At 42.6% G+C, this 11541-nt stretch overlaps 1 protein-coding gene across 1 annotated transcript; it reads left to right on the plus strand.

The window, feature by feature from the left end:
• Nucleotides 1-11106: 11106 nt before the first annotated feature.
• Nucleotides 11107-11520, plus strand: LOC103196325 (cytosolic iron-sulfur assembly component 2A-like). Its single transcript, XM_042780819.1, has one exon. The coding sequence runs from the start codon at nt 11107-11109 to the stop codon at nt 11518-11520; it is 414 nt and encodes a 137-aa protein (XP_042636753.1).
• Nucleotides 11521-11541: the final 21 nt, after the last annotated feature.

The following is an 11541-nucleotide window of genomic DNA, read 5'->3' on the forward strand; positions in this document are numbered from 1 at the left end:
GACGGCCTCTTCCTTCTTCCTAGTCTGTCTCAGTCTATAAACTGGCTGTTACCTATGCACCAGGTGCATCTCGCTGGGTTTTAACACCAGAGGCTCAGCAGTGAGTAAGCACAAGCCCGCCTTGTTTCAGTACCTATGCTTAAACTCAATTCCACAGTAGCTGAGCGCTACTCGCCTTTGAGGACTCCTCTTCCTCTGGTGGCGTAGTGCCTAAGGCACTTGACTGCTAACCAGAAGGCTGGCGGTTTGAACCCACCAGCCACTCCTCAGAAGGAAGGTTGGGCAATCTACTTCCGTAGTGATACCGCCTCCGAAACCCAAGGCATCTGCTCGCTATGAGTTGGGCCCTGAGTTGGGTCCCAGGCACATAACAACAACAGAGTACTACAGGGAAGGCCTAGAGTCAGAAAAGGACTCCAGGGCAACTAACAACAGAGGGAGGATGAATGGGGAAGGGGGTATCCCGCGTAAATGAGAATTTCCTGCTAATTAAGGGGTGGAGACAGGATACTCTCTGGTGTGAAGGTATCAGAGTTGACTCACCATGTGGGTAAAAACATGGAAAATACTGGTTGTATTTAGACTTCCAGATCCCTCAACCAATGATCCTTTATAGAACTGAGGAAGAGATTAGTGGGGAAGACTAAACTGCAGAACCAAATGTATAAAATGTCAATACAAAAATCACCATGGAAATAACCACAGCAAAGGTGATGAATCGCCAAGCTTATTGGCTTAGACATTTAGCTATATTTATTTTTTCTTGTCTTCCTTCAAGGCCTCCCCACTGCCCTTCTTCCTTCACTCTCTTCTCTCCGCCCCTTCATTTCCCCCTTCTTTCCATTAAACCATGGGTCTCAGAAAAACACATCTTTATTTTCTCTAACATTGAAATAAATTTTAGTATTTCCACCAATTGCAGAAGTAATCACATATTACAGTGGAATTAGTAGTCCCTGCGACTATGTCACCCATAGAAATCACAGTAGTATTGACAGTATCTGTACGTTTACTTTAAGAAATCACAGATATTTTCATGTCTCATTATAGCATTTAGAAATATTTTTGTTCACTACCATGAATTATGAGTTATTTGGCTTTCCACTAGATCTTATATTTAATGAATTAACTGAGACATACTTAATACTATGTCACTAATGTTTTAAAATAATTTTGATAACTGTAATTCAATATAATTGGTTCCCTTTGCATCCTTTTCCTTCCTAATTGTATCGTGTGAGCTCTGGTGGCGTACTGCCTACGGCATTTGACTGCTAACCAGAAGGCTAGTGGTTCAAACCCACCGGCCACTCCTCAGTAGGAAGACTAGGCAATTTATTTCCATAGAGTTACCACTTCAGAAAACCAAGTAGGGGTTGCTATGAGTCGGGATCAACTCAATGGCAGTGAGTATATTTAAAAAATAAAAAGGAAACTGATTGACTCATACTATTAATAAGTGGATAGATTTATAAAATAAAAACCACATCTATCTCTTTCAACATACATTGTGAATAATTTTTGTGTTTAATATCTATATAAATTATACTATGTATATATTGTTTTGCTCAATAGGATACAAATAATATTTGTAATAGTAATTTTGAAGAATTTTTTTAATACTCTGAGCTTATGGTTACAGTTAAGTTAAAAATACTAAGTTTATTACATGGGTGTTTCAGAGAATTACAACGTGTTTCGTTAAGTTGATTCTCATAGCGACCCTACAGGTCAGCGTTGAACTGTCCTATAGAGTCTCCTAGGCTCTAATTTTTACCAGAGCAGATTGCCAGGTCTTGTTTTCCCATGGAGCCATTGGTGGGTTCTAACTGCTAACTTTTCAATTAGCACCCAATCGCTTAACCGTTGCGCCATCAGAGTTCCTGAGAATTATGACAGGGTAATTAGCAATAGATCTTCTGTTAAGTTTTGGTTATGTATTTTGGGGCTCTTTCACTGGGTGTGTAGGCATTTGTTATGGTTGTGTCCTCTTGTTCAACTGACCCTTTAATCATTATATACTGTTCTTCCTTGCTTCTTTTGATGGCTCTTGCCTTAAAGTCTATTTCATCAGAAATTAATACCGACACTTCTGCTTTTTTTGATTGCCATTTGTTGGATACGTTTTTTTCCTGACCTTTGATTTTTAGTCTATTTTTGTCTTCATGTCTAAGATATGTCAGCTGTAGACAGCATATTGATGAGTCATGTTTTCTTATCCATTCTGCTACTCTGTCTCTTGATTGGTGCATTTAATCCATTTACATCCAGTATAATTATTGACCAGTATGAATTTACTGCTGTCATTTTCTTATGTGTTCTTTTGTGGCATTGCTGATTTCTTTGTTCTATATAATTTTCTGTGCTGAACCGATTTTGTTTGTGAATTTTTAGAAATCATTTCCTTCATTGCTGTTGTTTTAGTATTTGCAAAACGTTTGTGCTATTCCTCTTTTTTATTTTGATGAGAAGGTTTATTAATTTTCTTTGAGGTTACCCTGTGGTTTATTATTTTCCTTGCAAGTTTAAAACAGTCTGTCTCAAAATTTTTATCTCAAAATGTTTATCTTAAAATTATCTTGACTTTCTCTCCATTTGGAATTTCTGTTTCTACATTATTTATTCCGTTTTAGCTTGTAGTTTCCTCTTGTACTACTAATTGGTGTCTCTGGTTCCCTGTTTAGTCTTTTAAGTTTATTTCACTTTGGATACTTCTGTATCTGGGTTGTTTTCTGGGTTATGTTGTCTTGTGTCATGTGAGGGTTAACATCACAGCTTTGTTGTCTGAAGAACTCCCTTTAGCATCTCTTGTAAGGTCGGTCTTATTTTTACAAATTCCTTTAATTTCTGTTTATATGCAAATGTCTTAATTTTGCCATAATATTTGAGGGATGTTTTGTTGGGTATATAGTTTTTGGCTGGCAGTTTTTTTTTTTTCTTTTAGAGTTTTATATACGTCATCCCGTTGCCTTCTTACCTGCCTGGTTTCTGCCGAGAAATCAGACTTTTGTCTTATTGATTGCCTTTTGTAGGTAACTTTTTGTTTTTTCTATGCTGCTTTCAGGATTCTTTCTTTGTCTTTGGTTTTGGAAAGTTTGATTATGATATGTCTTGGTGATTTTCTTTTGGGGTCTATCCTCTTTGGGGTTTGTTGAACTTCTTGAATGAGTATCTTCTTGTCTTTCATCATATTAAGGAAGTTCTTGTCCAACAAATCTTTGACAATTTTTTCTATGGTTTTATTTGTCTTTTTCTATTCTGGAATTCTGATCACAACTAACTTATTCCTTTTGATTATGTCCCACAGAAGTCTTAGGTCTTCTTCAATTTTTTTTTTTTTTTTTGTTCTTTTTAATGATTGTTCCCTTAACAAAGTAGTGTCAAGATATTTATCTTCAATCTTCCTAATTCTGTCTTCCATTGATTTGATTCTACTCTTTGCCCTTCCATGTGTTACCTATTTCTGAAATTTAAGTATTAATCTTCTGGACTTCTATTTGCTGTTTTTATATGGTTTCTAATATTTCATTTATTTTGTCACTTTATTCTTGTATTGCTTTCCTTAATTCTTCTAGAGTTTTTCTGAATTTTGTCAGTGTTTTCCTTGATTTTGTCAGTGTCTTTGATCTGTCTCTCAATCTGTTGAAGGTACCTAAATATAATTATTTTGAATTCCTTATCAGATAGTTCCAATGCCACTTCTTCCTCAGGGAGGTTTTCTGGCTCTGTATTCTGGTCCCTTATTTGTACTACTTTATCTTGCTCTTTGTGTGAACTGTGATCATCAGTTCCAGACAGAACTTGTGGTTCCAGAGGGAGTTGCTGCTGGCCTAAAAAGCAGTTGTGGGCAGAGCGTCAGGTCCCAAAGTTCCTGCTGTCTCAAAAGGCAAGACTGGGCGCAAGTCCCCATTCCCAGAAAAAGTTCCTACTGTCCCAAAAGGCAGCTGGGTAGAGGGTGCCTGGTCTCAGAAAATGTTGCTACTGGCCCAAAAGGTGGCTGGGAGCAGGATGCTTAGTCCCAGGACCAGTTCTTGCCTGCCCAGAAGGTAGCTGGTGGCATGGCACCCAGCACAGGATGGAATTCCTCCTGGTCCAGAAGGTAGGAGGAAGTAGAAGATGGCCACACATCTGTTCCCTGAGAAGGTATGGAGTACAAGGAGGAAAAGGAGAATATCACATCTTTCTGGTTGTCAGCCACCATTGGGGTTGCCCATGTAGTTCTTGGAAAGCAGAGCCAATTATAAGGTTGTTGCCTGGATTGGAATGCTGCTTGCTAATATTCAAAATGGCTGCATCATCAGGCCAGTTGAGAGTCCACAGCTCTATTTGTCTCCTTATTTACTGTTTTCTTTCAGTTTCTTCCACTAGTCAGTATTTAATGCACTTCTTTATCCCCCTTTGAAGCTCAGGGTTCCAGGATTATCCTCTGTATCTGTTTCAATTGATATCTCATTTATTTGTTGTAGATGGTCTCTGTAGCTTGTCTGCCTATTCCATCATCTTGCCAGAAGTCCAATAATAGATCTTCAAATTTAAAAGGTATAATACATTCAGATTAAGTTCAGTGGGTTGAGTGGAATGAAAAAGAAACGTAAAAAGAAAAATAATGTGATTTTCTAAAGAGCTTATTCTTCCATTTTAAAAATTGATGATAGTGATAAAAATTGATAGTATCAAATTATTACACTATTTAGATTCCATTAGGTAGGTTTGAAAGTGTGATATAACAGTTTCCTGTCTTTAACAATTATGCTGGAAATCACATCCTTTTTGTGGTAGTTAAGGTTGTATGTCAACTTGGCTAGGCCTGCTTGAGTGACTAGGCAGCTGGATGTAGTTATTCCCCATGGTGAGATTGGTAATAAACTGCATGGTGGAATCTACTGGAGCAGCTGATTAGCTACTTTAGGGCTGTGGGCTGCTTCCAGCATATAAGAAAAAGCTTTGAGGAAGGTCTCCATCTTTTTGGCACACTTGAACCCTGCATGTAGCCAAGTTGTTGTTCAGCAGCCTGCCATGCCATGCTGATCTTGGCACTTTTTCTGGACTTGAATTAGTGGCCTGCCGTGTTGTTTGGTAATATCAGGACTGTGCCTTTTTACTTGTCAACCTTTGGTTTGTCAGCCTTAGCAGCTAGCAGTTGCCTGAGTGAAGAAAAGCCTCCAGCTTCAGTGGGCCAGGAGTAGGAGGTGGAGCTGAAGCCCAAGGTTGAAGGGCTTTCACCCAGCCCCTAGAGCCTGGCACTTTAAACTTGGACTTCTAGCCTCCAAAATTGTAAGAGAATAAACTTCTGTTTGTTAAAGCCATCCCATTTGTGATATATTCCTCTCAGAGCAGCACGAGGTAACCAAAACACTTTTCAATTAATTATAATAAAAACTTTCAGATGTTGATAAATAATGTACAAGGAAGACAAGTGTTCTGGTTCCCTAGTGCCGCTCTGACAGAAATATACCAACCTCTAGCTAGAGGCATTTCTTCACTCAGACAGCTACTAGCTGCTGAGGCTGTGAAGCCCCAAGGTTGATAAGTAAAAAGGTATAGTCCTGGTGTTACCAAACCACATGGCAGGCCATTAACTTAAGTCCATTGTAAGTCCCGAAGTCGGCAGAGCATAGCAGGCTGCTGAGCAATGACACGGCTACATGCAGGGTCCGAGTGTGCCAAAGGCTTGAGACCATTCCCAAGGCTTCTCCTTAAATACAGGAAGCAGACCATATCCCAAAGGCAGCTATTCAGCTGTTTGTGGTAGATCCCACCATGGAGTTGATTGCCAGTCTCATCATGGGGAATAACTATTACCAGCTGTGCATAGTGCCTAAAGCACTTGACTGCTAACCAGAAGGCTGGTGGTTCAAACCCACCAGCCACTCCTCGGAAGGAAGGTTGGGCAATCCTACTTCCGTAGTGATACTGCCTCGGAAACCCAAGGAGGGGTCGCTATGAGTCGGGGCGACTCGACGGCAAATAACAACAACAACAACAGCTGCCCAGCCACTCAGCCAGGCCCAGCCAAGTTGACACACAAACGTAACTACCACAATTCCACCCCTTGTCAACTTGGCATCTGTACAGATCTTCACTGGGTGGCATCTATACAGATTTTAGCCACTGGGTGGCTCCAGTCCCCTAGTTTCTCTAAGTGGCGACCTTACCCTTGGCCTGGTGGGCCCCGTTCTGTCCCTCTTGGGCATGGCAGCCCCGCCACCTCAGTCTTGGGCAGCAGCTATGGCTCCATCCCACTGGCTCACATGAACAAGCAGCCCCACACTCCAGAACCAAGTTGGTGAAGGTCTGGCTCTGAAACCTAGGGGGCTGTGGTGGTTCCACCCCCAAAGGCCATGGTCCTACGCTTTCAGGCTGAGGCAGCTTTGCTTCCGTTTCCTTGGTCTCTCCATTTGCTGATTAATGCCGAAGGCAACCCACTCTACCAGAAATCTTTCTGCCCAAAAGACACTTGACTTTCTTGCTCCATGGGCCGGCCAACCTGCTACTCCATTTTATGCCGGTCTTCTCTACCAATTAATGCCTGAAGGCAACCCACTCCACCAAGAAGCTGTCTACCCAATGGCATCTGGCTTTCTTCTCCATGGGCTGGTAAGGCTGTCGCTGTCTTATGCTGGTTCTCTCAGCTCTGCTCCTGCCGTCTCTCATGCCGGTCTCTTGCTCTGCTCCTGCCGTCTGTCATGCCGTATGCTGGGGTCTCTCTGCCAGGGTCTCAGGTCAAGGATGCACTCCACTCCTGCTTCCACATTTTAGGCATCTTTCAGAGCAGCACCCCACTCCTGGTACCATATTCTGTTCTGGTTACCTAGTGCCAATCTGATAGGAATATACCAGAGATGGGATGGCCTTTACAAACAGGAGTTTATTCTTACAATTTGGAGGCTTTAAGTCCAAGTTCAAAGTGCCAGGCCCTAGGGGCTGGGTGAAAGCCCCTCAACCTTGGGGTCTAGCTCTGCCTTCTGCTCCCAGCCCACTGGAGCTAGAGGCGTTTCTTCACTCAGACAGCTGCTGGCTGCTGAGGCTATGAAGCCCCAAGGTTGACAAGTAAAAAGGTATAGTCCTGGTGTTACCAAACAACACAGCAGGCCATTAACTTAATTCCATTGTAAGTCCCAAGGTCGGCAGAGCACAGCAGGCTGCTGAGCAATGACATGGCTACATGCAGGGTCCAAGCATGCCAAAGGCTCGAGACCATTCCCAAGGCTTCTGCTTATATACAGGAAGCAGACCACATCGCTAAGGCAGCTACTCAGCTGTTTGTGGTAGATCCCACCTTGGAGTTGATTGCCAGTCTACCACCAGCTGCTCAGCCACTCAACCAAGCTCAGCCAAGTTGACTCACAAACATAACTACCACAACAAGTATCCTTCTATAAGGGAGGAAGAGGGAGATTAGATCCTATGGGTCTGTGGAGGTGATGTGAAGATGAAAGCAGATATTGAAGTGATGTAGCTACAAGCCAATAAATGTTGGGACCCACCAGAAACTGGAAGAGACCAAGATTGGATTCTCTCTTTTAGAGCCTCTGGAAGGAGTGTGGCTTGGCTGGCAGGATCCTTGATTTCAGACTTCTGGCCTCTGTAACTGTGAAATAACAAATTTCTATTGTTTTAAGTTACGAAGGATATGTTATTTGTTACAGAAGTCACAGGAATCTAATACATAGAGTATATACAGTATCAAACATTCAGCTTTAATAATAATAATAAAACAACCCATTGCCATCGTGTCGATTCTGATTCATAGTAATCCTACAGAACAGAGTAGAGTTGGCCCACAGAGTGTCCAAGGCTATAAATCTTTATGAAAGCAGACTACCTTGTCTTTCTCCCATGTAGAAGCAGGTGGATTCTAATCACTGACCTTTTGGTTTGCAGCTGAATCCTTTAACCACTGCACCACCAGAGCTCCTTCAGCTTTAATGGATATTGCCAAATGGTTTTCCAGAGGGAATGTACCAATTTACATTCCCAATAGAAGTAGTGTCTGAGTGTTCTGGTTGCTCTCAGGGGTTGGGGGCCAGGTATTAAAGAGCCCCAAACAACAAAAAACCCCAAACCCACTGCCATTGAGTTGATTCTGACTTGTGGCAACCTACAGGACAGAGTAGAATTGTCCCATAGGCTTTCCAAGGCTATAAATCTTTACAGAAGTAGACTGTTCCATCTTTCTCCCACGGAGTGCCTGGTGGGTTCAAACTGTAAGCCTTTTGGTTAGCAGCCCAGTGCTTAACCAAAGCACCACCAGAGTGCCTATTAGAGCCAGATACTAAATATCTTAGGTTTTCCAGGCTCTACGGTCTTGTGGTAGATACTCAGCTCTGCCATTGTATCATGAAAGAAGCCATAGACAATACATAAATGAATGAGCATGGCTGTGTTCTAGTAGCATTTTCTTTAGAAAAATAGGCAGAGGGCTCCTGTTTGCCACCTCTCTTCTATAGCCTTACCAGCACTTGCTATTTTCTATCTTTTTCATTGTAGTCACTCAGGTCAGTGTGTAGTGATATCTTTTTATGGTTTTAAATCATGTATTCCTGATTAATGAAGTTGAGCATCTTCTCATATGTTGAGCATTCAGATGTATTCTTTTTCTTTTTTAATCTAATCCTGGCCCTAAACCTAACCCTAGCTATAGCCTTTCCCTAGCCCTATTCCTAAATGTAAATAAAACTAACTCTAAACGTTAACTCCAACCCCAACACTAAACCTAACCCTAGCCCTAGCTGTAGTCCTAGTCATAGTCCTAAACCTGAGACTAATTCTAAACCTAAAACTATCCATGTTTGACTCTGAATTTAAAGCTAGCCCTAACTCTAAACCTGGCTTTAGATGTAGCCATGAAGTCTCAGGCTCAGCTTTAGCACTTACTCTGAACCCAGCACTAATTGTAACCCTAAACATTACCTCTCTACCAGAATACCAGAAAGATGTTTACCTGTGTTTTATTGACTATGCAAAAGCATTTGATTGTGTGGATCGTAACAAACTATGGATAACATTGAGAAGAATGGGAATTCCAGAACACTTCATTGTACTCATGAGGAACCTATATACGTAGACCAGGAGGCTGTTATTTGAACAGAACAAGGGGACACTGCATAGTTTAAAATCAAGAAAGGAGTGCGTCAGGGTTGTATCCTTTCACCATACTTACTCAATCTATATGCTGAGCAGATAATCTGAGAAACTGGACTATAAGAAGAATGTGGCATCAAGATTGGAGGAAGAATCATTAACAACCTGTGATACACTGATGACACAACTTTGCTTGCTGAAAGTGAGGATGACTTGAAGCACTTACTGATATATGGATTAAATCTCAATATAAAGAAAACAAAATCCTTCACACCTGGACCTATAAGCAGGATCACGATAAATGGAGAAAAGACTGAAGTTGTCAAAGACTTCACATTGCTTGGTTCTACAATTGACGCCAATAAGCAGCAGTCAGGGCATCAGATGACGTTTGTTGTTGTTATGTGCCGTTGAGTCGGACCCGACTCATAGTGACCCCTCCTTGGGTTTCCGAGGCAGTATCACTACGGAAGTAGATTGCCCATCTTCCTTTGAAGGAGTGGCTGGTGGGTTTGAACCTCCAGCCTTCTGGTTAGCAGTCAAGTGCTTTAGGCACTATGTTACCAGAGCTCCCCAGATGACTTTCAGCACTGGGCAAGTCGGCTGCAAAGGCCCTCTTTCAAGTGCTGAGGAGCATAGATGTCTCCTTGAGGACTAAAGTGCACCTGACAAAAGCCATGATATTTTCATTCACCTCATTATGCATGTGAGAACTGGACAATGAATAAGGAAGACTGAAGAAGAGTTGATGCTTTTGAGTTGTGGTGTTGGAGAACAATGCTGAAAGTACCATGGACTGCTAAAAGAATGAACAGATCTGTCCTGGAGGAAGTGCAGTTGAAATGCTCCTTGGAAGTGACAATGGCCAGACTTCGTGTGTTAGATTGGGTTCTCTAGAGAAACACAAAAACCAGCAAAGTGTATATATATATTTATAGAGAGAGAGAGAGAGAAATTTATCTTAGGAAAATGGCTCACAAGTGTATAGAAGCCGACAAGTCCAAGCCAAAAATTCCAAGTCTCTGGAGGAGATGGGGCTTGCGGCCGCCTTGGCTTCCGCAAGCACAGGGGAGCCGAGAGATTCAAGCTGGCATGCAGTACACTGGTTGTTGACTCCAACAAAAGACAAATCCGAGATCTCCAGGCCGAGCGGTGGGCCACTCACTTACGGAAGTCTGTAGTTCGCACACCAGGGTTCCAACCCCTCAAGGAATGCGGCTCTTCCCAGAATGTCCTTGGATATCTTGGAAGCAGGCCACACCCCTAGGGAAGCTCCCCTTGGGCAGACTGGCCACTCAGAACACAGTCATCTGATCCCATCATGGGAACAACCACACAGAACTGGGGTCCAGCCAAGTTGACACACAGCTCCAACTATCACACTTCGTCTCACCTATTTTGGTCATTGTCAGAAGGGACCATTCTCTGGAGAAGGATGTCATGCTTGGTAAGGTGGAGGTCAACGAAAGAGGGGAAGGCCCTAGACGAGATGGATTGACACAGTGGCTGTGATGATGGGCTCAAGTATACCAAGGATTGCGGAGCTGCCTCACGACTGGGCAGTGTTTCGTTCTGCTGTGCATAGGGTCACTATACCCTAGGAGACAACTCGATGGCACCTAACAACAATAAGAAACATTATCTCTAGCCTTACTCCTAATTCTTGACCCTAACCCTAACCCTATAAAACCAGACCATGCTCTAGTTCTAGACCAAGCCCAACCAATAACACTAAAGCTAACCCCTAACCCTAACCTCAGCCCTAAAAGCCCAGACCTAGACTTAGTCAAATCCTTTGTTCTAAGCCTAAACATAAAACAAATCTTAAACCTCCTGCGGGCCCATGACCATGGTCCCAGTGGACATCAAACTCAACTGGCATAACATACTACACAAAAACAGTGTTCCACATCTTGCTTTAGTGAGTAGCGACTGGGATCTTAAAAGCTTGCAAGTGGTAGACCTGCTGTTGAAAGATGGCGGCTTGGGTAGGACAGTCGCCAGGGATGGTGGAGTATGAGGATGGAGTGGTTGTCTGGGCTGCTCTCCTGGACACTGAAGAGAGTCCTGTGGCTCTCGGGCCTCTCTGAGTGGGGAGCTGCCTGGCAGCCCTGGATCTTGGAAGAGAAAGCACTAGAGGTTTATGATTTGATTCGTACTTTCCGGGACCCAGAGAAGCTCAATACTTCAGAAGAACTGGAAGTGGTAACAGAAAGTTGTGTGGAGGTTCAGAAGATACATGAAGAAGACTATCTGGTTATTATCAGGTTCACGCCAACAGTACCTCATTGCTCTTTAGCGACTCTTATTGGGCTGTGCTTAAGAGTAAAACTTCACTGGTGTTTACCATTTAAACATAAATTGGACATCTATATTTCTGAAGGAACACATTCAACAGAAGAAGATATCAACAAGCAGATAAATGACAAAGAATGAGTGGCAGCTGCAATGGAGAAC

Source organism: Orycteropus afer, unplaced genomic scaffold, assembly GCF_000298275.1.
Source record: "Orycteropus afer afer isolate SDZICR_OR568_19922 unplaced genomic scaffold, OryAfe1.0 scaffold00064, whole genome shotgun sequence".
Classification (NCBI taxonomy): Eukaryota; Metazoa; Chordata; class Mammalia; order Tubulidentata; family Orycteropodidae; genus Orycteropus; species Orycteropus afer.